This window comes from Ammospiza caudacuta, chromosome 4, assembly GCF_027887145.1.
Source record: "Ammospiza caudacuta isolate bAmmCau1 chromosome 4, bAmmCau1.pri, whole genome shotgun sequence".
NCBI lineage: Eukaryota > Metazoa > Chordata > Aves > Passeriformes > Passerellidae > Ammospiza > Ammospiza caudacuta.
The window spans coordinates 76549913-76577874 of NC_080596.1; the positions used below are offsets into that span (position 1 = coordinate 76549913).

At 42.3% G+C, this 27962-nt stretch overlaps 1 protein-coding gene across 1 annotated transcript; it reads right to left on the reverse strand.

Moving 5' to 3' along the window:
• Positions 1-210: 210 nt before the first annotated feature.
• On the reverse strand, positions 211-27943 carry RMND5A (required for meiotic nuclear division 5 homolog A). Its single transcript, XM_058803043.1, has 9 exons — positions 27721-27943; positions 22456-22598; positions 14926-15060; positions 14669-14769; positions 9391-9557; positions 8559-8724; positions 5858-5960; positions 3728-3882; positions 211-2281 (listed from the first exon to the last, which is right to left on the reverse strand). The coding sequence occupies exons 1-9, from the start codon at positions 27860-27862 to the stop codon at positions 2218-2220; spliced, it is 1176 nt and encodes a 391-aa protein (XP_058659026.1). The 5' UTR covers positions 27863-27943; the 3' UTR covers positions 211-2217.
• Between the last annotated feature and the right edge of the window lie 19 nt (positions 27944-27962).

The following is a 27962-nucleotide window of genomic DNA, read 5'->3' on the forward strand; positions in this document are numbered from 1 at the left end:
CAGGAGAGAATCCACATCACTTCACAGGGCAAACCAGATTATTTGTGCCAACCAAAGTGCAGAACTGCTTCCAAATGCCCAGCACAGCCTCCTGTTAGGGTGAGCACACACACTCACACACTCTCAGTACTGAACCGTGAGCAGCATCTGTTGGTGGAGCTGCACAACTGCAGGCAAGGATTTTTAAGTCAGACAGGGAAAGAATGGCAATGATCTGGTGAGAATAGAGTTTCTGAGTAAGCTATGGATCCATAACATGATATTTAATAACCAAGGTGAATCTGTAGCCTATTTCCATTTAATAGCTGTTCCATCTTTGGGCTCTAAGCTACCAACATTTACTGGTGTTCACACCAGTGCTAAAATACCATCAGTGTAACACAGAAAGATGCAGCACTCATACTTCAGGCTGGCTGTGTGGGGGGTTGTTATTGTTGGGATTGTTGGGTTTTTAATTACTTCATGTCCCATTTCATATAGATCCAAAGCATTAAGCAATTCCAGTCAAAAGCAAATATTAGAAGCAATTTCAGCAAGACTAGGAAGCCTACATGGAAAATAATATCCTCACCCGTTTATTGTTGATTTCACCACTTGGTAATGCGGCTGTTTAGGACTCAGTGTGAATACAATGCAAGTTTTGCAGAAAATCACACACCTGCGTTTTTTCACATGTATCAAACACATCTGAAGTTTAAAATTTGTGTGCCTTGACTCACTTTATAATGTCTCTGTAGGTTTGTCCATTGTCACTGATCCCACAAGAGTCCGACTCAGTCTCTCCAGTCAGGTGACAGACAAATTCAAAAGGTGTAGATTTCCCAAAGACGGTCTTCAGTCTGTAGTGCATTGTGCTAGTGCGTTCAACCAGTGTGTCAGTGTTCAACCACACGAGCGTGGGGTTGGTTGGTTGCTGTTTGTTTAACTACACAATACAGAAATATAATTTTACATGTAGCTTTGCATGCCTTATGGCTGCTTGCCCTACTATAGGACAGTGCAATAAATACAAATATATGCACACTAAAAAAGATTTAACTGCCGTGATCTACATCTCCTTTATGAGTACAAATTTACCTAGTCAACAATATGACAAATTTAGCAGAGAAAGTGGCAATGGCAGTAATATTCTACTACAAAAACAAGGCTAGAAGCAAAGTGTTCTCAAGCTACAGAAAACTTGCTACCTCCTAATATATGACGTAGGGCCCAGTTCTGCCAAGTGCAGAGTTGTGATCAGTAGACTGCATCAGAACATGCTTTTCCCCCCATTTAACAATGAATACTTCTACAATTTATTTGGTTTTGATAACTGTTTATAAATAGCACACTATAATGACTATTAAACTATACAGCAACATGACATTTATAGCCTAATCCTGAATACAAAGTTCAAAGAACATGACTACAAAGGCCAGAGAGCAAATGTCATCAACTAAAAGCATTTCCACTTCAGAATTTATTGAATGTTCTCTTACACAAACGCTTTTCAATCGTGAAACCAGAGGAACAGGATTTCCTATTCCCTCTCTGCCCCAGTAGCAGTTTAGCCACACATCACCCTTATAAATTAGTGATGGATTTCAACAGGTAGCCCCTTGGGGCTATATATTTTATATACTTTATATATATGCACATTTACTTTGAATTCTATGTAAAAGTTGAAAAAATGTTTGAAAGAAAAACTCAGAATATATCACAGCATTTTCAGCGAAAAAAATACAAATTAGTTTTATAACGACTATTCAATTTATCAAACTTTTTTTTTCTGAAGTATTTACCTTTAATTATGTACACATTACAGGAAATAAAACTTTGTCCACAAACATTCTCTAAGATGACAGTTATCAATAAAATGATAGAATAATAGCAGGAAGAATATTAAACAAATGGGGGTGATCAATTTCTGCTTTTAAAAAGTAAAAAGTCACCATATAATTAAGTACAAAAACCTGCATTGAATGACAACTGCTGGTGTAGTAACTTGATCAGGTATGGAGACCAAGAGTATAGTAGAGCCCTATGGTAATAATATTTCTGTAGCATTTCCACTTGGTATGTATATACTAAATGTTGGCAAAGTTTCTGTAGCATTAGCTTATACAAACATAGGAGTCCTCAGTCTGCTGCATAAAAGGGAACAAGAGTGTTTTACTTCTCCTGAAATGCACCTGAAATCCAGAGTGTCACTTACAAACTGCATAATGTAACTTTTCTTCAGAAAAATATCTGTTTGGCATCTCCAGGGCTCTGTTCCATTGGACAATAGGGGCATTTTAACCTGGGGACAAAGACAATGTGTTAGAACTGGGGCAATGTGTGACAACAGAGCATTAAAGGCACTGAGCTGTCCCTCTGCAGCAGGAAACAATTGCACTCTTAAGCCACAACACTTTACCTGGCTCCATGAAAAGTCACCTTTAGCTGAGAGAGAACTTACCATGCTTCTCCTTCTAGTTGTAGTCTCTCACCTGTCACCCTGAATTACTAGATTATCATAAAGAGCAATTTCTCCGTAGTTATTATTCCTACTTGTGGATTTGCTTGTTGCATTGTAGAATCACAGAATGGTTTGTGCTGGAAGGGACCTCAAGGACCATTCCAACCCTGCTGCCAAGGGCAGGGACACACTCCACCAGACCCACCCAGCCTGGCCTTGCAGAAATTTTAAATCAGCTGGTAGCTCTCACTGTGGCTTCGTCAATATCCAGTTCATTTTAGTGTCTGGTTCCCAAGATGCTGTGATTTTCCAACCCACTTAGATCACCTCCTGCAGGCTCTGACTGAAGGGTCAGCCTGGTCTCCCTGCTGAGGTCTCTCAGACAATCCCACCTACTTACAGTATTTCTTCTTTTTGAAGAAATTGATCCTGTTCTGAAGCATTGATCCATTTTGCCCCCCATCTCCTACATTTGGGCATTTTACCTTCTCCCCCCACCCACCCCTCCAGAGTTAATTTGTCAGAGCTGTGCTGTCAGTAAAACTGATCAATGAAAGCACCAGGAATGAGTGATCAGGGACAGGAGTGATGCAGCAGCAAGTTTACAGCTTCAAATGGCTAAAGTCACCCAAAGTCACCCACAAAGGCATCCCTTAAGGCACAGAATGCAAACATCACTTGACATTTTCATTCACAGCCTCACTTATTTTCACACTGGATTTCCCAGAATGACTTAGAGCTCTAAATTAAGCTGACAGCCTCCACAGAAGCTGTATATTTAATCCAAACAACCACTGTTCTTCCTCAAGAAAATCTGTAGAGATTTGTCTCTCCCATTTCCTTCTCTCCAAAAGCCTGAAGGATCCCATGGATATCTAAGGAGGAGTATTTCCAGTTATAATTCCTCTCCCTGCTCAATTATTAAGCCATATTTCCCCTAGAGGTTTAATTTTAGTTTTCAATAGATTTTTCATGCATTACTAACCTTGCTCCCAAGGAAAAACTGTGTGTGTAAAGCCTTCCAGTTTGAATTTAAGACAACACAATGGTGGCAACAAAGTGAAAAATTACTCTGCTTGCTGCATTCCTTCATGCAAGCTCACTTTCAACAACATCAGAGGGTTTATTATGCTCTTCTCCAGTGCACCAACCCAGTTTATGCAGCTGTCAAGCCATTCTCCAAGATTAACAAGCTTCCACCAATCACTTAATTAAGAACTCAGTTTTCCCACAACACATTATTCTAGTCTTAAGATGTGTTCTTATCTGTATGTTGTTTGTACTTACTTGCTGCCATTAAACATTTTATTCAAAGCATCTCTGGATATAATATGACCACAGACTAATTTCATAGGTGGATTATTATCTGTTGTTTGCTGACGAAGAATGGGACAGGCAAATATTGAATGATACCAGCACTTTTTACCGAGGTCCACTTCAATCTGTGAAAGAAATGAACATAATTTATCTCAGGAAATTACATTTCTAGATAAAACCCCTTTAGGTCATGGCAGTTACTTAACAGATTTCACAATTCAACTGTGAAAGCAACAAAATCCATTGTGTGGATGCCTGACAATTTCCCAGACAAAAATACTTGACTGTGATCTTAAAATGGTGATTTATGTTGGGGATGGGGAGTAACAACAAAACAGCATATTCTGCCAAGGGACAAGTGCAAATTTTTTTGTAAATCTATGCTCTGGCAGGAAAACTGAGCTGGTGAACCATCAAGACTTTCTGGAACTCACAGGCTAGAAAATAAAAAGTAATTTATAGATTTCATTTTAGGGAGAAATTAAAAAAGAGAAAAACCCTTGGATTGACTATATTCATGTTCTACGGCTTCTTGAAAGGCTCTGCCAACACCTTGCTGTCATGTGAATAATGAAGCATATCACAATCACTAATTTTCAGTACCAACACAGAAGATACTTGTGCAGCACAACTCTTGCCATCAGTACAAAATTATTTCCAAAAGGGACATATAACAGAGAAGAACAGGTCTGTGACTTCAGTAATTAACTGAGAACTGCAAAAATCACACCAGAGCTCACCTGGCTCTGAGCAGTCCTCTGTTCAAAGGTTTAACCTTCAACAAAACCTGACAATGTGACCTTTTCATGCTACCTAATCTGTCTCTGCACAAGGAAAATAAGGTTTCCCACCCCCATACTGCATTAGCAGAGGACACTAGAGACCCTTCCATTTAAAATGCAAGGAGACACACGTGTATTATTAACTGATTTGCATCAGACAGGAATCTTTTTCCAAATGCTCCCTGGCTGGACAGCAAGGCAGGAATCTGTCACACTCAGAGGTTACACTCCCAGCATTACAGAAAACACAGCAGGGAGAAAACTCAGCACTCCTTACTCTGTAAATGAATCTCTTCCAGCTGCAGTGGAAGAGGCTAACTCAGTTCATGCCCAGTTTGCACTAAATAAGTTTCCTTTCCAAATCAGGAGCAGGTCCCTGGAGAGCTGCACACACTTGGCAAGAGCTATAAAGGGAAACTGGGGTTTCATAACAACTGAACTTCATTTCAACTGATCTAAATGAGATGTGCTGGAAGCATAATGCACTGGATCCCAGCTCCTGTGTCCCCAGATGCAGCAGTAATTCTTTCATCTCCTGTCTGCCTGATAAAGAGCCAGTGCAAAGCAAGCCCTGGACTGAGCTCAAGCCTAGCTAGGGGAAGTGAATGTGTCTCTGTGGGACCCATTTTCTTTCCAGTTATACAAAACATCTCTGGGAAAGTGGAAGGTGAGAGCATCAGTTTCTTCAAGGTCATTTGTCAAAGACCTTTCCAATCTGAAAGGGGATAACAAGTGAAAGGAGGGGCAACAAACAAAACAGAGGTACAAACCTGATGGACAAAAAATAATGGAGATAACAACAAGAAACAACCTTGACAGGTCATCAAGAAACTGCAACCAAACCTGGACTTTGCAACAGGCACAAATCTAACCCTGAGGAGAGGGGATCAGTAGAACTATATGAACTGTAGGAGGAAAGTGCAGGGGAAGGAGACTGAGGAGGAAAAGCTGGAAAAGGGGGCTAGGGGGTCGTGCTGTAATTGAGGATCCATGAGCACGTGTCTGCCTGTGAATCTGGAGTTTGTGCTTTCACTGCTGAATGGCAATCATTTCCAGCCAAGGAGCAGGAGGAGATCTTGGCTGCCTGTACTTTTGTTTCAGGTGAGTCCTGTGTGGGAGCTGCTGAGGGAGTGCTGTGTCTGGGGCAGCCTGTGTGGCTGCCTGGCTCAGTGTCTGGGGGTGTCTGTGAGCCCCAGGCCCCAGAGCTGCTGGAGGTGGTGGCCATGTAAAACATCCTGTAACATGCAGCACAAAACAAACCTGAAAACAGCATTTGCTGTCAGAAATCTGCCCCAGGGGTAGCTCAGCCCCCACTCACCGGGAGTTCATCCTTCTGGTTCCACACCCCTGTGCACTGCCTTTGCTCAATTACTGCCTTGATGTTGATTAGAGCTGGTAATGCTACACAACCTGCTGAAAAACTGCAGAAAAAGGACATGTTAATATGAGGTGCATGTTAGGAAAGCAACACTTCTCACATTTCTATTTTAAAGGTTAACTGGGAGACAAGGTTGTTGTATTTTTTCATTTACATCTTGTTATACCTGAAGGGAGCTTGGAAGTACAGACAAGCAAGAGTTTGGGGCAGGTTATCAGTTATCCATGTGTTTTAGGTACTACATTGTGGACAGAAAACAACAGTTAATCCCTCCTCTGAGATTCATATGGAATTGATTTCTTCTACCACCCACTCTGATTTTGAGCTGTACAGGAGGAAGACATCACATTAGTTTATACAGGAGGTTGCTCTCAGCTATGGTGGAGTATGTGCAGCACAAGAGTTTCCATGTAACCCACACACAACTCATAATCCTTTAATTATATATAATTATCATGTAAAGAAACGTGTCTTTCCACCCTCACCTTAAACCAAGAAAAGAAATGTAGAAAAAGCAGGTAGGTAAGGAAAGGCAGGAAAGCAGGGCCTGTGACAAGAACAGCAGTATAAAACTGCCCAAAGTCTGTGTCCCAACAAACAGTTCAGCCTCCTCTGGGATTTACCCACTACCAGAACTCAGCACATTATTTGGAAATATTTCAGTATTTTACAAAAGGAAGTATGACAGAGTTTGCCATGAATTAACAGATGACCTGATGGATTTAATTCAAATGACAGTACTGGAAACCACCAGCAACAGAAACAGGATTTGACCTTGCTATCAGCCTGCTCTGTTTGTTTGGCAGATTATTTTACTACTTGTGCAAGTTTTATTGTCTACATAAGTCATGCCTTTCCTCCATGTGAAACCTGTGGATCTCTTGCCTATGCTAAAATATATATACACACACATATATATATACATACATACATATACACACACACACAGATATATATATATATATATAAATAAATTCTATCCCTCACCTCCTGGCTGTTTTAACCCTTACACTTTGCTTTTTTATTAATTCAGCCCAGAGTATAACTTGTGTTAACCCTGTGAGAAGTCTAACAAATAGCATTAGTGTGAAAACATCTCTGAAGAGCTCTTTCAGAATATAAGAACTCAAGTCAATAGTAAATTCAAATTCCTGTAGTCCTTCAAGAGCCCAAACCACAACCTCCATAACACAGAAGTTTTTCTGCTGTCTCCACATAATAAGTTAGACCATGAGGTCTGTACAGGGAGAAGCCAATCAGCATTAAGAAAGTGCCCTCTACTCATGCTCAATAAAGCAAAATATTTTACAGCAGAGATTTCACTTCAAGCTTGTTTAGTTCCTAAAGGATCGGCAGCACTCCAAGCTCACACCAGATGAGAACAGTCCTGTTTATGACAAGAGCATCAACAGCACCTAAACAGTAAATACATTTCAGCACAATCAATTCCACACCAGGAGCAGAGCAGATGTCCCACCACTCCAAACATCAAGAACAGGGACTTTCCACATCACCAAAAGTCTCTTGGCCATGTGCTGTGAAAACTGCATTGCAGCATCAGTGCATGAGCAATGAAATTCTAAGGCAGTGCTGGTTATTTGCATGAAACAAGAGGAAGATGAAAAAAAAACATTTAAGCTCTAAATACCTATAAAATACTCCAACTGAAACTTGAAAGATTATTGTAGAAAAATAATTAGTCTGAAGTGCTCCCTTTGTTGTTTCTGTTGTATTTTGTGACTGAGGTACAAACAGGAAAAGCAGAAGGCTTAACAATGTGAGAGCTCTGAACCAAGCACAGAAATCTAACAATAGTGAATGGAAAGAGTAAAAAAAAATAAAGCAAAAAAAAAAAAAAAATTTAAAAAAACCTGAAGCAGTGAAGCTTCTGCTAAGTACCAAATCCAGCCTAGAAAGACACATATCATTTATTTTCTGTTTAACATTTTAAATGAAAATGAGAACATCAGGGGAGTGTACTGGGGGAACTGACATGCAAAGGCTAAATAGCAGCTAATCTGTTTCATCTTCAAAGAAGCTAGAAGGAGATTGGGTTGGGTTTTCTTCATATTTCCAACAGCCTCCTACAGATTTGCATTTTGTCAGATTAGCTACTGAGTTTAAAAGTGCCTCTTTCTTCTTTGCAAAAGAGGCCCAGCAGACAATTTGGAAATTTTAGCAGCTGAAACCACAACATAAATGTTAAGCATTCTTTTAAGAAGATGACTAGTAATGTGTGGAAAAAAAAAAACAAAAACAAAAACAAAAACCAAACAAAATTAACAAATGCTGATGGAATCATGGCCACATTTTCAGGGTTATTTTTCAGCTGAACAGCAGGGACAGCTGTCACACATTTGTTGTGGGAATAACTGGCTGATTGCCATCCCCATCTTTAGCAGTTATGTCTAAGCTATGGAAGATAAATTCCACCCAGGAATGCTTCCTCTTGAGCTGCAGTGGTGCAGGGTAAAGTCCAGCACACAGGAACCTCTGGTTTTTAACCTTTGCAGGCTCGTTAATTGTAACTATACCCTGTATTTAAAGCAAGCTAGTCAAGAGTCATTTCTTTTGTCCTTAACAAAAAACAGGAACCAAACCATGAAGCACCTGTCTCAAAAGCAAGAGAAAAGCAGCATACCTAACACTGAGAGGGGATTCCACTGAGAGCCCCAGGAGAGCACAGGCATCCCTGGTGAAGATGTCACAGATGTCAGCCCACTGGTTGGCGTCCAGGAGGTGAACGTAGGGCGAGTTCTCGATGCCCTGCCGCAGGTACACCAGGCTGCCCATCAGAACCTGGATATCTGCCAGGGAGCAGCAACAGCAGAGTTTGTAAACAAACAAGAGATGGGGTCTCCAGCTGGAGCTTTCACATGGAAAACAGGCAGATACACACAAACAACGACAGCCATGACAGCCAGGAGAGCTCCACTCCTGCTACTTTTTGGCTGGGGAGTTGCCAGGGTGTGCTGCCTGGGAATTTGCTTCTAGCAGGTTTACTTGTTTTTGTAAGCTTTCTGACACACACAGCACCCTAAAAAAATAGGATTTGTTGGATTCAGCTTGAGATGGTTCATTTAACTCACATGATCTCCATTTTTCAAAAGTTTAATTTCTCTTTGTATTACCCCACGCAGCAGAAAATAGCAGATGACTATTCCAAGAACATTCCTCTGCATTTTTAGCACTTTACTCTGGCAGCAGGCCTATTCTAGATGTAATCTACATTTTATTTAAAGAGTCAAAACCCTTAAATTTAAGCAAATGTGCAATCATTCAGGTATTATTTCTGAGCCCTCTCAAAAAAAGAAGAAAGAAGATCATTCTAATTGAAAGGATTTGGGTTATACATGATAAATCCAAAAAGAAGAAGCCTTTAACAAACTGAGAATAATGGAGTAAAACATATTTGGAACATGTTTTACTCCAAGGTGCTATATCCCAATGCTTTAATGTGACCAAAAATGTACCTTTCTGATGATTTAGGGCAAAGGGCTGGAAGTTTTTCGCATACTGCAGTGCTTCTCTTTGATTTGCAGTCCCACCCATCAATAAGCTGATGAAATACAATCTGTGCAGTTTGAATTCCAAGGAGCTGTTCTGTGCCATCAGCATCTCTCTGTTGGAGACCGCCCACCTGCAAGAACGAGGAGGCACAATGGGACGTGACACCAGAGCAATTAAATGTGAGCCCACAGCACATGAAATCACTGCAATTATCTATTATCCACATCTATTCCAAGGACAGTGGGACTGTTCCCTGAACTTCTGAGAGCCTCCACAGAGCACAGAAAATGGCAAGGCCCTTTACAAGTGATGGAGCACAAAATGTGGACGATGTTAATTCTGGTGCTGCTGTAGAGGCTCAGCACTGCAAAATTCAACGTTCACTGCTTGAAAGACATGACTAAATTAGGCACAATATAAGGCAGAAATAGCTCAAGTCTATTGTATTTCAATTAATAGCACTCTAAATCTTAACAACTACTGACAGCTCTTCAGCTGCATGTCAAGAAGTTTGACCAAGAACATTTTCCAACACCCTCATACACCAAACATGTCCAAGGCACCGTGTTTGTGTGTGTGCATCTGTTGCCCTGGAGAGGGAACTGCATCTATGGGACCACATTATCAAGATCTCACACTGGGGAAGGAAATCAGTTTAAATATTACACTTTACTCTGCTTAAACTTTGCTTTCTGTGTTATTTTCAACTTGGATAATAAAAATATTTCTCATTTTCTGTGTCTCTTTCACCATGACAACACTAATGTTTGGCTCCTAAATAACATGAAAGAATTCTTAAACATACAGAGAGAGTAAAATGAACTGAAATTGTCAAAGCATTTTATTCAAGTTTTTCTTAATTATTTAGGATTTATCCATCCCTTTCTTGGGTTTTTTTTTGGTGCTGGTTTATTTCTTTTTCCCTTGATTCCATTTAGTCAGGCCTAAATCAATCCAATCTTTCTCTTAAGAACCTCAAGTTTCAATGTCCTCCAGTACATCTGTTTCTCATTAGTGTTAATTAGTTCTACTATTTTCACTGTGGGGGCCCTATTAAGCAAAAAGCTTTTCACTTTTTAGCAAGGAAGTGAGGAAGTCTGTGTTCCTTAAAAAAACCAGGGTATGTGAGGCTACTTTTCAATCAATACTAACATGAGAAAATTAAGCATTCTCACTGTATTGGGAAGGCTTTCAAAGCAAGTCAGCCTCCTGCACTAGGATGTTGCATTAATGAGCAAGTATCCACTTTCAATTTGTTGTGGTGGAAGTATCAGGAGCCTGACTTCACTGGCAAGGCTTTGTAAAGACACAGTAACCTTTCAGTAGGAAACAGTGGAAAAGGGAGCCTTTGAACTACAAACAAGCCCTACTGTCCCCAGTTTCAGGCAGTTCCAGATTTTCCTGCATCTCCACCAGGAAGAGCACACTCACTAACCATGGGTGCTGAGTGGGTTTTGGGGTGGTCTCATAAGTTGGGGTATAATTGCATTTTTATGATCAGTGTGCACAGTTTAAACAGGATATTACGGCAATAAAGTACAATGCCAGCTACAAAAACAAGAGCCTGAGGTTAACAACCATAGCACATGAAGGACAAAATCTGTTATAAATAAACACTAAGACTAGTCCACAAAGAGATATTAATCTCTATTGCATCAAAAGAGCCTCCATCCTCTCCCTGCCAATATTTGCACCCACATGACAGAGTACTTCATCTTGCTGAGGTTGAGTCTATTTTTCCAAATTAGCTTTTAGGCAGGCTTTCCATTTTTAGGTCTTTGAGTGGCAGCACAAATTTATATCAGAAGAAAGCAACCACAGAGGCAAGGCCTGAGGTGCTCAGTCTGGGACATGCTGTTCCTATTTCCAACAGAAAAACAAAAAACCAGCAAGGGAGGTTTAAAACACTCAATCCACATATTCTCTACAAATGCCCAAAATTATTAGTAATCACATCACCTGTCTTCCTACCTCTTCTCAAAATGACACCCAGTCATTTTCACTTCTGAGACTCAAATCCATCTGATTTTTTTTAAAGTTTACACTGTGCTTTGCAAACCAGAGGTACACAGGATTCCCTTCAGCTCCCACATGGGATTTAGATGTTAAAATGAATTTAACAAAGCCTAAAGATTAAATTAAGTTTAAATCATACCCCAAAGGACCCAGCAAATACCAGGACCTGTGCAACTTGCTGTTTACAGGCAGAAGAGAAGAGAGCATCTCTTTTCCAAATTACAGCCAAATCTTTGAACCTCCAAGTCATTTCCACAGGAGGAAATCACACAGAGGCCCAACCTGGGCTCTGAAGGGCCAGAATACACCCTGAAAAATAACTGCATTTCTTTTCCCATCACCAAACCACGGTGAGAAATGTCACTGGAAGTTCATGGCATACAGAGATTACACAGCTCAGAGTGCAAGGCCAGACTAGGCCTCTACAAAAGTCAACTTCCACAGCCCACAAGGGAAAACAAAAAAGTTATGGCCAGTCGCATTCTATTTAAATCTGAAAGGTCCTATTTTTTAAGTGTTGAAATTTGTATTAGAAAGAAAACCTGGTTAACAAATACAGTTAGGATCTTTTTTTTTTTTTTTTTGAGACACAAATACTAATTTCCATCACCTCAGCAGGGTTTTGAAGTCCTTTTGAAAAGTCATTAATTTGACAACTCCCTTCCCATGGCAGTGACCAGGAGCCACCTGTGTCTGTTTTGTTTCCAGCCCTGAGTGAAGCTGAGCACAGACAGAAAGTGCTGGCAGAGCCAGAGAAACTGGTTGGCTTTTAATCCCAGCTTTTCACAATTTTGCATGGATAAAACCTGCTATACTCCATGTCCTGCTTCAGGAGACTGTAATTAATCATCCTTGTGTGACACTTTGCCTCAACACCGCTGTCAGCAGCCTGACCCTGCAACGGGCCAGTCTGGGGCTGTTTCAGGCTGAACTTTTATTCGCTGGTGCCAATTTTAGCCCAAGGAGCACAGTGCCACTTTCTGTCACATGGGGGCCATTCACACAGCACTGGTTTCTATCCCTCCTCCTGAACACTTGTGGAGGAAATGAAAGGGAAATACCTTCACAACATCAGCAGTTCTGTAAAATTGTGAAAAGCTGGGATTAAAAGCCAACCAGTTTCTCTGGCTCTGCCAGCACTTTCTGTCTGTGCTCAGCTTCACTCAGGGCTGGAAACAAAACAGACACAGGTGGCTCCTGGTCACTGCCATGGGAAGGGAGTTGTCAAATTAATGACTTTTCAAAAGGACTTCAAAACCCTGCTGAGGTGATGGAAATCAGTATTTGTGTCTCCAAAAAAAAAAAAAAAATCCTAACTGTATTTGTTATCCAGGTTTTCTTTCTAATACAAATTTCAACACTTAAAAAATAGGACCTTTCAGATTTAAATAGAATGTGACTGGCCATAACTTTTTTGTTTTCCCTTGTGGGCTGTGGAAGTTGACTTTTGTAGAGGCCTAGTCTGGCCTTGCACTCTGAGCTGTGTAATCTCTGTATGCCATGAACTTCCAGTGACATTTCTCACCGTGGTTTGGTGATGGGAAAAGAAATGCAGTTATTTTTCAGGGTGTATTCTGGCCCTTCAGAGCCCAGGTTGGGCCTCTGTGTGATTTCCTCCTGTTGAAATGACTTGGAGGTTCAAAGATTTGGCTGTAATTTGGGAACCCCCTCAGCCAGAGAGCTCAAACCATGACATTCTGTCACATGCTGATCTCCTCCCCAGAGCCATGGCTTCTACATCAGCAGCACCATTGTAAATAAGGCCCCTCTGTGCCCAGCAGCAGCCAAGAGAGGCAGACAGCTTTTGCACTGTCCAGTTGAAACAGAATAAACATTATACACAGAAATAAGATGGGGAGGGGTAAGCCTACACACAAACTGTGCTGACAATACACCCCATTGTCTGCCCATGCAGCTGGAAAATAAAAATTCCTTTGAGGGACGACCATGCCTTCTCCTTTGTTTGAAAAATATTTAACACGTTGCAGAAACTACATGATACAACTCAGTAGCAATGAGTAAGGCCTAAAGCACTGCAAACTGGAGCTGAAATGAATTTAGAGATTTCAAGGGAACACTCATAACAGCAAGTTACTGTTCCTCAGGGATTACCCTTCACAGCTCTGCTATTATTTGAACTACAAGATATATGTGGTGTAGCTGACAGTAAATCTTGTTTCAGCTGTAATGTCAGTGTTGCTTCCCTTCAATTAGCCAATTGAACAGCAATAAACCACCCCAGCTCTCCACCTGGGTAACTAGATTCAAAGCCCAACTATTTAGGTCAAACTCTGCATGACCCAGAGGCATTACCCAGGATTTGGTCAATGAACACCAGGGTTTGAATATCAGAGTGTCCTTGCACTGAGTTTAGATGCCAATAATGCTCAATTGACACACCTATGTTGGTTCATGTAAAAGGCAACAGAAAATGTTGTTAATATGAAAATGTGCTTAACTGAATAATGCAAAAAATTCTATCTTAAGTATATGATCTGTGCTCTGGAATGAAAGACAAATTTTGAATTTGTTTCAGTTTCACTGTTTTTATTTTTTAAAAGTCACTTTAAAGTTGGTTAGGTTGTTTTGTTTGTTTGGTTGTTTTCTATGTTTTGATTTTTCTTACTTTTGAGAGCAACCTAAGTTTAGAAAAGTTAAAAAAAAAAACAGGATGAGGGATTTCAGGGGGTTTCTTACTGTTTTTCAGGAGGAATCTCATTAACAACACTGCCACCCCAGGCTCTTCCCACCCTCTGGTCCCTTGTCTGGAGAGGGAGGGTGACTGAAGGACAAGAGAACTTTGATCCAAGTCAAGTTCTGCTCACCCCAAAGGCTTCATGGTACACACACATTAAATAAGTCCTGGTATCCTTCACAATGGGACCTCTTAAAATAAGGTTACTAATGATCCAACAGAAAGTCAAGCATCATCATTGGCCAACAACTTTTCCTCCAAGTGATGTTTCTTCCTTAAAGCAGCACCACAAGTGATTCAAGTGAACCCTTAATCTAGGAAAGAGACCCTCAGTTAATCACTTCCCATGGGGAGTGACACAGAGGGGATGGAAAAGGAAAGATCCACTCAGTAAATTCACTCACTACCCCTCTCAAAGGACAAGCAGGGACACATCAGAATACACAAAGAGAGGACTGAAAGTGAAAAAACTAAAGAACTGTTAAGAGCATTCCTTAAAAAACATGGGGAAAATAAATGAGTGGACTCACTCTAGTGCAGGTCTCAAAACTCTAACTTTTAATGCTTCCAATATTCGATTTAACTCCACAAATGGCTCTTTTTGACTTTGATCTATTGACAGACCAGATTCCTGAAAAGACAAAAAAAAAGGGGACTTTTTCGTTAAAGCATAAAAAACAATGGGTTGGCCGACAGTTTAAATATTCATCTGGAAAATTCAAATGAGGAAGCCAAGACAAAGCTTCATCTTCCTCAATGGACAACCTTCAACAGCCACACTTGTTACCTGACAGAGCTCCTCAGCTACATCCAGCATTCCCTGCCTGAAGAAGTGCTCCACCATCACCTCATTGAGGATCCTCTGGCTGTCAGCCTGCCAGCACCCATCTATCCCCACGCTGCTGATGTCCGAGTCAAAATTCTGAAAGACACAAATTAACAGTTAATAGGCTGCAACAAACCAGCCCACACCATTTCTCTTTAATCATGCAGGACACCTGTGGCTCCACCCTGATGCCTTCTGCCTATTACTCACTGGGCCCTCAATTATCTCCGAAGTGAAATAAATACATGGCAGCTTCCTTCATTACCTCCTGTGGAGGAAGAAAAAGAAATCTTTTAGGCTGCTCCTTTCAAGTCTGAATATTATTCACTACAAGGAATTACAGCAACAAGTTTAACTAGAAAGTTAGAAAACTAGTTAGCTAATAAAGGGGTTTGAGTCCATGATGGATTTCTGAAGGAAGTACCTGCAGAAATGGCTCTTTCCATATATGAAACCTGAAAATGTTTAGAGAACAGAACACAAAATCACCTACATTAGAATCAAGACAGAGTCATCAATATATCTCTGTTAACTCAGCACACCAAATTGCAAGTAATGCTTTAACTTAAGGATTTTTACATATCTGGCTAAGCAATGCTGAAAGAGCAAGAAGTCACTTCTCCCCACATCCAAACAACAAAACCCAAATCTCTGATGACCCCAACATCCCAACAACAGGCTGAGCTTTGAAGATCCAAGAGATATTTTTTAGAACTAACCCAGCTGATCCCAGTGCCATGTATTTTTAGGCCAGTGGCCTAGGGACATATTCCAGCAATAACTGAAGACATTGTCACGCTGGCTCCTTGGTAACACTTGGCACTGCTTGGCACTTTGCCTCTTGGCAGCAGGAGAGCAACATTTATTCTAATCCAAGATATAAACCAGGATTTTTAACTGCTAACACGTTTTATGGTCAGGGCAAGCAGGTTAATTTTAATAAAAATCCTCACCCACTGCTTAAAAAAAGCCTCTTGCAAAATAAAGAGTCTAGAAGCCAGTGCATTGCTTGCTGCCTGCTCTGGTGACTACAGCCCTCTCCCAAGAAGGAACTTCAGAGGAGCTGTGAGGATCCACAGCCCTGCACAACATGGGAACAGCAGCCTCTCACAAACACAGGTTTCTGTCACACAGGCAGGGCAGATAACACCCAGCTGGTACCAGCTGTCTTCCCATGCACAGCTCAACTTCACACTGCACCTTCCTGTTACTCACCACTTACTAATTTCCTTCATCAGCACCTCTACGTCCCCTTTGATGCTGCTCTGTGTCACCATGAAAAAGGGACAGCCTTTTCATCCCTGCCCACACAGCTCCAAAGCCACTGCTTCCTTCAGGGCTCTCAGCAAGCTCTCAGTGAAACATTAACCTCAGCCTGGCAAACTGACTTTTCCACCTTTCTGAGATGGTGGAGCGAGGTGAGCATTTAAATTATTGGCACTGATTCATGTCACACATTTAATAACATTCTCACTTGGGTGTCTTAACCTGTAACTCCTTGTCATGCTGTTCACCTCTAAGCTGTATCTTGAAAAACTTAACATCTTGATAATACTGTTCTTATTTGTGCTGATCAGTCAAATCCTTAAAGGTTCATCAGCTTTGCTGACTCTGCTCTCAGTGTCCAACCACCACCAGTAGGTAACAAACAAATCCACTAACAAAGCACTAAGGATATAAGACAGGGTTCAGAATGCACAAACTCACATTTGTTACCTCATTTCCAGGGTGGAGATCATCTTTAATCTAAAAATAATTGACTAGAAGTTATTCTTCATGCAATTCCAAGTCCTAGCAATGACACAATCCCCTAAGCAGAAACTGGACAGTTCTGGGCAGTTACCAACCAGTGAAGCTGCACCTATGCCTCAAACATGATCACATCATTCTCACTGCTCAGGGGCAGAGATGCTGAAACCAATTACCTCAAAATGCTCATTTTCTTTTGAAACAGCAAACCTACCAGCCCTTACAAACCCCACCATTAGATCTTTCCAAGTCACATAACAAAGTTATCAAGTCCCATCATTCAACCTGAGGACCTCAGTCATTCTCTGACCAACTCAGTCTTGGTCAGGTTCTCATTCCAATAATCTTTTTTAGTTAGTTTTAAACGATTCTGAGGTCTGTATTAAATGTGGGATTCTACAGCTCTGCCTCCTCTGGGTGCCGAGGAGCTTTAGGAACTGATTGCACAGATTACAGTGAGTGACTGCCACATGTCAGAAAAAATTATCACTTGCCTTTGGCTTATATATTTCACAACTGTCAGGCATGAAGGATCTGCTGGTGACTACAACCCTCGGTTTTGTTTTGTAAATGCTAACAGTATGCTAACTGACAGCACGTGGGGTGTAGTAAGATTTCAACAGTTCAAAGCATTTCTGCAAGTTAAAAACTCCAGAAAGCTTAAAACCCAAAAAACACAAAGTAACCCATGTGTCAGTTAGTACTCCTGAGGAACACATCTTTTTTAAAAGCTTAATTTGCAAGCCTGGGGCCAAACTGTACAGAATTATGTGCTAAATACACTAATGATACAATGTACAGCACATTACCAATAAGTGCTAGAATGTGATGACTTCAAGATGCTCACAAACACAAGCTGGACCTTTTCAACCAACATACAACCCTCCATGTTACAACAGGATATGAAGAAGGATGATGATTAAGGACAGTTTTATTCCTCAGTTATTTAGTTCAGATTACTTTGTGCATTCCTCCTTTCTGAATTCTTACCCAAAATACAAATAAAACATTTGTTTATCTTCTCTGTTCAATCTGTTTACACATAATAGAAAGCTCAACTTGCAGAGACTCTGTATTTATGTAGCCCCATTCTTCACAGCAGCACAATTAAATGATGTTCAGTAAAGGTTTTTAGTGTGTTCCTACACAAGTTTTTACATGAAATGAACATTAACTTAGGCAAAAGGCTGCTGTCCCAAAACAAAGACTGGATTAAAATGTTTGCCTTATTACAGATATAAATTCAGGGGGTACATGGAAGGAACTACCCTTTACTCCACCTACTTTCCTAAATGAAGGCATTTAACCACTACTCAGAGTGCTCCTAGAGGGAAAACATTTACCAGCCTATCAAACATGCTTGGAGATGAATTCAAACCGTTCCAAAGAGTGACTGATTTACAGGGACACTGAAGAATGAGCTACCTGATAACAACTTGCTGAACAACAGTGACATGACGAGTTCTGGAAGCAGAGAAATTGCCAGTACAATACAGAAAAAAATGGATGCAAACATTTCCTTTCAAAGGAGAAAATGCTCTTTGGAAGACAGGGTAACCTTTCATGGATCAGAAGCTTGCAATCCACATAGGACTGCCCTGAAAAGAGGTTCAGCTTATTAGATAAACTTTCCAAACAACACACAAAGCTCTGGCATTTCAGAATTTAATGTATTTGATGCCAAATTTGAACTTCATTTTGCTCTAAGGGTTTCTGTTCTCAGAGGGAACTCTGCAGGCAGACAAGTCTAGGGCCCAGCCAAGTTCACAAACCACAACTACAATAACTTAAAAACTGACCAGACTAAACTTTTTATGTATAACCCTGTCCCATATGGGAAAAAAGAAATTTAACCTGAAATTGCCAATGGCAGATAATAGTGCCAATGGCAGCAAGTTCTTTCACAATCCCAGCTATTACAACGACCTGTGTGGGCGCAGCTGGTGAGAGAGAGACGGTGAATTTTGTTTTTTGAATCAGAAGGCATATTTATTAATATATATAATACATTATTACTATACTAAATAGAATATAGAGAGAGGTTTGCAGAGCTGCTAGCTAAGCTAAGAATAGATAGAAAAGAATCTACAACAAAGTTGTGTCTAGGGACTCAGTCCCCTGGCTTGCACTGATGATTGGCCCTTAATTATAAACATAGAAAATGAGCTAATCAAGGTGAATCTTGTTGCATTCCACAGCAGCTGATAATAATTGTTTACCTTCTCTTCGGGGGCCTCTGGCCTCCCGAAGACGCAGAAATCTGAAAGAAAGGATTTCTGTGGAGAAATGTCTGCGACACCCAGCTTGCTAAATAGGAAGTCTATTGATTCTACATGCAACAGCAGCTGCCATGTGGCTGTGTCACATGGAACGAGCAGCAGTATTAGCAATTTCCCAACCTCAAACCAGGCCATGCACCTGGGCCTGAGCACACAGGCTCAGTAACACCATGAGCAGTGGTTGGAGATGTCAATCTGTCTGTAAAGTGAGTGAGGACTTACATGTGACACAAACAGAACTCCAGTCTCGTGAATCAAGGCAAGGGCTGTGCTGCCTTAAACTCTACTGAGTGTTTTATTTTGGAAGCAGCAGGTTTTGACCAGAATGTGTTGAGAATCAATTCACTACATCAATTACACAATTACTTCTACTGCTTTAAGCTTAAGTACATGATGGTGGAGGGATGGGGGAGGGCAATTCCAGTTTGGGACTCTGGTGCCAACCAGGACTTTGCTGGCACGTTCCAAGTGTAGCTTCCAGCAGCTCAGGGAAATTGCACTGGGTACATATGGAAGATTTGCTTCAAATGTTACAGTTCAGGGAAATGCTGAATTTCACCTGCATTTAAACATTACACACATTCATCTGACAAAAAGGCCCAGACCTTGGGGTATATTTTAAAGCAGGCCCTTTAAGATACTACCATATTTGGGAAAATTTAAAAAAAATCTTTTATATTTATATTGATATTTATATTTTATATATCTATATGGCTATGTTTATATTTATTCCCAGCAGCACAGGGAAATTGCACTGGGTACATATGGTAGATTTGCTTCCATTGTTACAGTTCAAGGAAATGTTGAATTTCACCTGGATTTAAACATGACACACATTCATCTGACAAAAAGGCCCAGACCTTGGGGTATATTTTAAAGCAGGCCCTTTAAGATACTACCATATTTGGAAAAATCAAAATTATTTCTTTAATATTTATATTTATTTTATATTTGTATAATTAATATATTTATATCTTTATATGATTATGTTTATATTTATTCCCAGCAGCACAGGGAAATTGCACTGGGTACATATGGTACATTTGCTCCAAATGTTACAGTTCAGGGAAATGCTGAATTTCACCTGGATTTAAACATTACACACATTCATCTGACAAAAATACCCAGACTTTAAGGTATATTTTAAAGTAGGCCCTTTAAGATACTACCATATTTGTGAAAATAAAAAAAATCTTTTATATTTATATTGATATTTATATTTTATATATAATCTATATTTTTATCTCTTTATATGGTTATGTTTATATTTATTCCCAGCAGCACAGGGAAATTGCACTGGGTACATATGGTAGATTTGCTCCAAATGTTACAGTTCAAGGAAATGCTGAATTTCACCTGCATTTAAACATTACACACATTCATCTGACAAAAATACCCAGACTTTAAGGTATATTTTAAAGTAGGCCCTTTAAGATACTACAGCTGGGGAAAATCAAAAAAATTCCACCAAGGACATATTTAAGGAGGCAATCCTAACTTGTGCTCTGAACTTCCCAGAACAACATCCTTTGTTACAAGCAGAACTGGGGACTTGTGCAGCTCCCACTGCTTTTAATATTTTAATGCAAACACCACAGACAAAAAGTGAGAGTGAAAATCCAGAGGAACAAGCACACTGCACACAGCCAGCTGAGCTCATCTTTGAAGACCTCGCTGAAAAAGCCCTTCTGACACTCAACAGGAACAGAGCAGATTAATGAGATCCTTTCTACTATTTTACCAAGCAACATATCTGAAATTTTACAAAATGCTTTTATTTACATCTCTTATTTTTCAAATAAAAACACTACATAAACTTAAAACATCAGAACAGAACACTGGAAAAACTATTCCCATGACAAGTGAAGCAGTAATTTGGAGATTAGACTCAAGCCTAAGCTTCATTATGCTTGTAAGCATTTTCTTTGGCTTCTAAGAAATACCATCACAATTTCCACTGAACACTGACACCCTCTCCATACAATCTGGGGCTGTTCTACCTCAGAGGATTTAAATGAAAGTATGGCTAAACCTGGAGGTGTATTTGTACACAGTCCACCTGCTAAGGCTGAATTGGAAAGTTTAAAAACTTAGGACAAGATTACATAGATTTATTTCAGGCTTCAAGCTGGTAATAAGGATGGAATTTTACTCTAGTTAATTGGTTTAGATACTGCAGCAAGGATTTGAGACAGATGAATCCTTAAGCTTTGGATAACAGTGATGTGTGGATTAAAGCTTTTAGTACAAAGTTTGAACTCTCCAGGATGGTCAGTCAGACATAAACAAAAAACACAAGTTTCATGGACATTCTGCCTAATAATGCAGCATTGTGTACTTTGTTTCTTCATCTCATTATTGTTACATTGTGCTTTAGCAGATTATCATCACTACCAAAGTTGAAATGAGATTCCCAAAGGATAAATCAGTGCTGTGTACTGAACAAATGTTTAGATCCTGTCAGAGACACAATCTGATGTGAGGCTACCACAAAATGTGCATAATAGCAAGTATCAGACTCCCTGCACACAGAACTAATAATTTATATATTATACATAATATATAGCATATAGCATATATAATATACAATCTATAATATGCAATATACAATATATATAATAGAAGTAATTTATATATTACTTTTATATAAAAGAAGAGAGAGAAAAAAGCATGGCCTGAAAGTATACATGTAGCACCATTTCAGTATAATTTCAAAGAATTGTTAATATTTACCTACAAAACCAGGTACAATAATATTCACATCCCAGTTATTACTGAACCTGGAATTCAGATGTCTCACATGTAAAGCACCAAAGATAAGCTGCCCTATCTTATTTAGACACAGAGACTGTGAGATGCTGAATCTCCTCTATTGCACATTAAGAGCACTGCTGTAAAATTCAGCTCCCAAAACCAGTAACACCCCTGAAAGAGGTACAAAATGCCTTTCATAAAAAATTCTCTGGTCTTACAGGATCACAGAAGGTTTTAGGTTAGACCTTAAAGATATCTTGTTCAAACCCCTGCCATGGCAGGGTCTTCCCATTGGACCAGACTGCTCAAAGTTGCTTTGAACACTTCCAGGGATGGGGCAGCCACAGCAAAATGGCACTTCAGAGTTACCTGCTGCTGACAATCAGCTAGAAATACATATATACACATTTATAAAAACTAACAGTATTTCTTACTGAGGCACACATTGAAGAAAACATTTTGCTAAACTGATAAAACACAAAATATTTCTACATGCTGTAAGATCTATAGGGTCTATTCTGTAAGAAATCAGATTTGAGCTGTCCCAGAGGGAACAGGCTGGCTGCAGAGTTCTCAAAGCAAGTACTGGCTGCCCACTGGCTTGCCTTTGCTTCTGCAGCTGACAGAATATTTAGTTCAGATTAACTGTAGGAAAAATCTAAATGTTGTGTTATATTGTGATAATGCAGTCAAAGCAGAAAACAAATACCTTATCAATGGCTTTTCCAACCCTGGATACACTGCTGTGGATGTCCTTGTGGTCTGAGGCCAGCTTCTGGACTGTGTCTTTTATTCTCTTACAACACTGGGTCATAACAAGTGAAATCGTCCCCGACAAGTCCCCATCTTGATCTGGATAAAAGAGAGGAAAATCACCAACTTTGCTACAGAAAAACTGGAATATCAAATCTCTCAATATGCAACAGCATCAACAGACAAAAAGTGGCATTAAAGAAATGCAATCTAGAGAGTATTTGCAAAGCAAGATCAGCTTAACTGCAGGCAGATGTACAGGAATTCACCTGTATGAAAACTCTCCTGTGGAATTAGGAATCCAGCTGGGTGCACAGTAACACTGAACAAGTAAAACAGTTTAAAAATTTAATGTAAAAAAATTTATTCATCTGCTGTGACTGGGACACATTTTCCTGTGTCCCAGTCACAGCAGATGAATAAACATCTCAAAGTCACACTCAGTTCCCAAATCTCTAAGCACAGAACAGAAGGACACTGATCAGGATCATTTTCTTTAGACAGCCCCTAGAGGTACATGAGAACACCAGGTTTAACTTCAGGATGCAAGCAAAAGTGGATTAATGATGGCCCAATAATGAATTCCTGCCCCACAAGCCCCCACTGCTACTGGCCTGTGTGTCTGAGCTGTGTGAAACTTCTGCTCCCTGACTTGTGGCAGAAGCTCTGAACAGTTCCCAGTTCCCCTCAGTGGATGAGAAGCTGTCCTTGGAGGACCTGTGGACCTTGTTATGAGATTTATTCTCTAGAAATATTCTCTGTGACATTTCTTAGCTGATGTCCAACAGGTTCACTGCTGTATGACCCACTCTGTGAAGAAAATAACAAACAGGACAGGCTTACAGGCCCTGACCACATCACAGCTTCCACCCTTTGTGCCTTGATTCAAGCATCACTCAGAAGCTTGAGTCAGAAAAAAAATTACCTTTTTTTGGTGCTTTACTTCAGTTCTTTCTTCCTGCTTTTGATTTAAAAATACAAGAAAAAATTTCCCTTCCAGTCTTACCTCTGAAGGTCTCTCCTTTCTCAAAGTTGAAGAATTTTTCCTTTAGGGACACAGACTTAGCAGCCTTCCTGCATGGGAAGGTTAATTTAAGTGGGAGAGGAGCTCAGAAATGTCTCCCTAATATTCCAGACCCAGAGCCTTCATGTGAAAAAACAAAATCACCAAAATATCTCTTCAGAAGAAGGATTTTATGGAAAACGTGTTCACTTTTTAAGTTTGTTCCTTTTTGATTTCATGTTTTAACACATCTTTGCTTTCAGCAGCGTGTTAAGAGCCCAGTTTCTGCAGAGAGCAAAGAAATCCAGAAAAAACTGCAATCATAGGGAGCAGATAATAATTTCACAGCCGTTTTTCTAGGCCCCTTCCTTCTTGCACCCTCTGAAAGCTGCTCTGGCACTGTCACACACTGAGCCACCCCCTGTGAGCAGCAACAGCTCCTGCCCAGCCCCACCAGGGCAAATTTCCACAGCATTTCTGCATTAGCCATGGGTTCTAAGAACAAAAATAACCTTTACCATGCTTTTTCCTCCCTGCAGCCCCATGAAGCCAAGGATCATCTCCTGGGCAAAAGGCTAATGGGGTTCTGTGGCTTTTTTCCTAGGGGATGAGTGAGGAGAAATAAGATTGAAATAGTCACTTCAGTGATTCTGTGCATCCCAAATTAAAACTGAAAATTCCACTCGACTATTCCAAAAAGTTCATCACCTAAAATTATTTCAAGAATAATCATTGCTATTTAAATTTTATTACAAACACTTGAAATAACATGAAGGATCTGTAACTGTCTCATGAATTTTGCCATGGCCAAATGACCAGCCAGAGATTATGCACCAAGTAAAATGGAAATACTCATTCCCCAGGAAACAGAGAGGCTGAAATGCACTTTCTTCAAGCCATTAAGCTAAAATCCAACCAACCCACATGGGTGCCTGCTCTTACCACAAGCAAAGAAGTGAATTTTTGGTCCCTGACATCGTAGCACAAAGCCAACTGCAGCAAAGCAATGAAAATGTCTGCAGAGGAAAAGCCATCAGAGCTGCAGAAGGTTTTCTCTCTGCTCCAACCAAACTCTGAGCTACTTGCACTAAATCAGGAGAAAATCTGCAGCCATCCCATCCCTGCTGCTAATTCAGGGTTCACAGGACTGAGAGCTTCTCTCTGTGACGTGTGCACAGTCACAATTTAAAAAATTCAATGTATTGGCCCACAAGCAGCAAGCACAGGGCAGAGGGCAGTGCCAAGTTTACTCAGGCACACACTTACACCACCCAAGAACATGCAATCCTTGGCCACTCCAGAAGACAGATTTATTAAGAGAACAGAGAAGGAAAACAAATTTGTCCTCCCATTCACAGGCCTGAGCACAGGGATGGTCTGCCCTTAGGCTGCAACATGAAATCAGCCCAAGACATTTTAATACACTTGTGGTGGGGGAGAAGGAAACCAGTTTAGAGGCTTAGGCAGTTTCTAATAGTTTCTTCTTCTCCACCCACTTCCTTTTTTATCCAGTGCCTATTTAAGGTCCTTTCATGCATCTCTGCTCTCAGATCTTGTCCTAACCTCTTCTTCAGCACTCAGGGCTTTCATTTCTCTTTCCTTTTTCCTTTGAAATTACATCCAGGAGCCTATTTCTGCAGTTCATAGCCCTGAAATAGACTTCCACATTGAGGTGGCTGGCTGCTTTCAGTTCCAGCCATTTTCAGAAATCCTCAAGATAGTGGGTAAAAGCTGAAAATACCTGTTCTTTTCAGAAAGTTACAAATAACATGTTAAAGAAAAGAGAAAATAGCAAGAATTTTGACCCCTATGAATCCAGCTCACCCTCAGATGCCAAAATTGGAGTCCCTAGATGTCTGAGGGTGCATTAGCAAAGTACTGGCTTCATTCTAGAGCACTCACTGAAAGAAAGCTCAATTTGGGATGTGCTCTCTGGGACAGCATCACTTGGTAAGTGCTGAAATTATTCACTGGACAGTGCCAAATCCAACTTGGATGGAAACCCAATGAGGATCCTGAAGGAATCACACACTGGAACCTTCTAAATTCATTACAAAGGGAGTAAAAGCTCTGGGGCTGCCACAGGAACGTCACAGCCAAACCTTTAGAGCCCAACAAAGACCAACACGAGCGTGAGGGTGACACACACAGCTCTCCAGCAAGGTCAGCACCTCACTTTGTGAACACACATATTTTAGTGACTGTCCTCAATGGCCAAGCCCAGGCTGTTCCAAACAGCACAAACAATAGTTACTGAAACACAGGTCAAAACAATGCCAAAAAGACCAAGCCTTATTTCATCCCAAATAAACCCCTCACAATGAGAATTCCATGTCTGCTCTCTACAGAAACTTCTGGGTACACACAGAGCGGCTCCAGCACACTGGTGCTTGTGTTCCTGGAATTATCCACACTCCCGAGCGAGCTCTGCACCTGTATTTGCACAGGCAAACAACAGCAACCACGACCTCCCCCATCCAAACAAAAACAAAAGCAGAGCAGCAGCACAGTTGGTCACAGTTTGCTCTCACAGTTCCTATTTTTAATCCCCGAGCCATCACCCGCTTCCTGCATGGCCTTGGTAAATCACTTCAGCTGCCTCTCCACTCCCTCCCACTCCAGCGAACACGGCCCTACCTCCGTGCCCGGGATTTCGCAAGCCTGAAACGCCCCGTGTTTACAGCTCTGCAAGCGCCCAGCATCAGCTGTGACACACACACGAGCCTTGTTTACCTCTGCTTCACCGCCAAAGCCGGCCCAGCAAAGGAACACAGCTCAGGGACACAGGAAAAGAGACAAAAACAGAAAAGAAACGGGGGCGGGGAGTGGAGGGGGGAAGCAAACAGGTCAGCTCTGCCCTATTTCCTCCGTATCCCCCCGGGACGACCAAGCCGCCTGTCACCCAACAGAGGCACGCCAGAGCTGCTGACCGGGAACAAACAAACCCCTCCAGGAGGCCCGGGAGGGTGAGATTGATCACACAAATCTGGAATATGCTGAGCTGGAAGGGACCCACCAGAACCAGCGAGTCCGGCTGCTGGCCCTGCACAGGACAGCGCCAACAATGCCACCACGGGGCTCAGAGCATTGTCCCAACACTCCCTAAACTCTGCTGTGCCCACTGCCCTGGGCAGCCTGCTCAGCGCCCAGCCACCCTCTGGGTGAAAAACCTTGTTGTGATAGCCAACATAAACCTGCCCTGCTCCCACCTTTTAAATGTTCCCTGTCAACAACGCCCCAAAGCTCCGGGGGCTGCGGGGGAAGATCCCCGGTACAGAGCCCTTGGGATGGGGGGCCCCGGAGCCCGGGCTCCCCTCAGGATGGGGGTCCCTGGAGCACAGGCTCCCCTCAGGATGGGGGTCCCCGGAGTCGGGCTCCCCTCAGGATGGGGGTCCCCGGAGCCCGGGCTCCCCTCAGGATGGGGGTCCCCGAAGCACAGGCTCTTCTCAGGATGGGGGTCCCTGGAGCACAGGCTCTTCTCAGGATGGGGGTCCCCGAAGCACAGGCTCCCCTCAGGATGGGGGTCCCCGGAGCCCGGGCTCCCCTCAGGATGGGGGTCCCCGGAGCCCGGGCTCCCCTCAGGATGGGGGTCCCCGGAGCACAGGCTCTTCTCAGGATGGGGGTCCCCGGAGCACAGGCTCTTCTCAGGATGGGGGTCCCTGGAGCACAGGCTCTTCTCAGGATGGGGGTCCCCGGAGCCCGGGCTCCCCTCAGGATGGGGGTCCCCGGAGCCCGGGCTCCCCTCAGGATGGGGGTCCCCGGAGCCCGGGCTCCCCTCAGGATGGGGGTCCCCGGAGCACAGGCTCTTCTCAGGATGGGGGTCCCCGGAGCACAGGCTCTTCTCAGGATGGGGGTCCCTGGAGCACAGGCTCTTCTCAGGATGGGGGTCCCCGGAGCCCGGGCTCCCCTCAGGATGGGGGTCCCTGGAGCACAGGCTCTTCTCAGGATGGGGGTCCCCGGAGCCCGGGCTCCCCTCAGGATGGGGGTCCCTGGAGCCCGGGCTCCCCTCAGGATGGGGGTCCCCAGAGCACAGGCTCTTCTCAGGATGGGGGTCCCTGGAGCCCGGGCTCTCCTCAGGGGGGCTCCCAGCCCACAAAGCCCGAAGTTTTCAGGGGTGTCCAGCCCACAACGCCCCCAATCTCGGGCTTCCCCTCGCCGGAGGGAGGAGCGGGGCCGCGTCCCCTGGGCAGAGGGGGTTGCGGGGGGGTTTGCACGTACTCTCGGTCTGCAGGATCTCCCTGCGCAGCCCTCCCGCGTACTGGATCAGCTCCTCCAGGCTGCGCTCGCACAGCTGCCCGTATCCCGAGAACTTCTGCAGCACCTTCTCCAGCTCCCGCTCCACCGTCACGCACTGGTCCATCGCGCCCGGGCCGCGCTGCTCCTCCTCCTCGTCGTCCTGCTCCTCCTGCTGCCCCGCGGCCGGGCCCCCCGCGCCGCCCGGGCCCCCCGCCAGCCCCGGC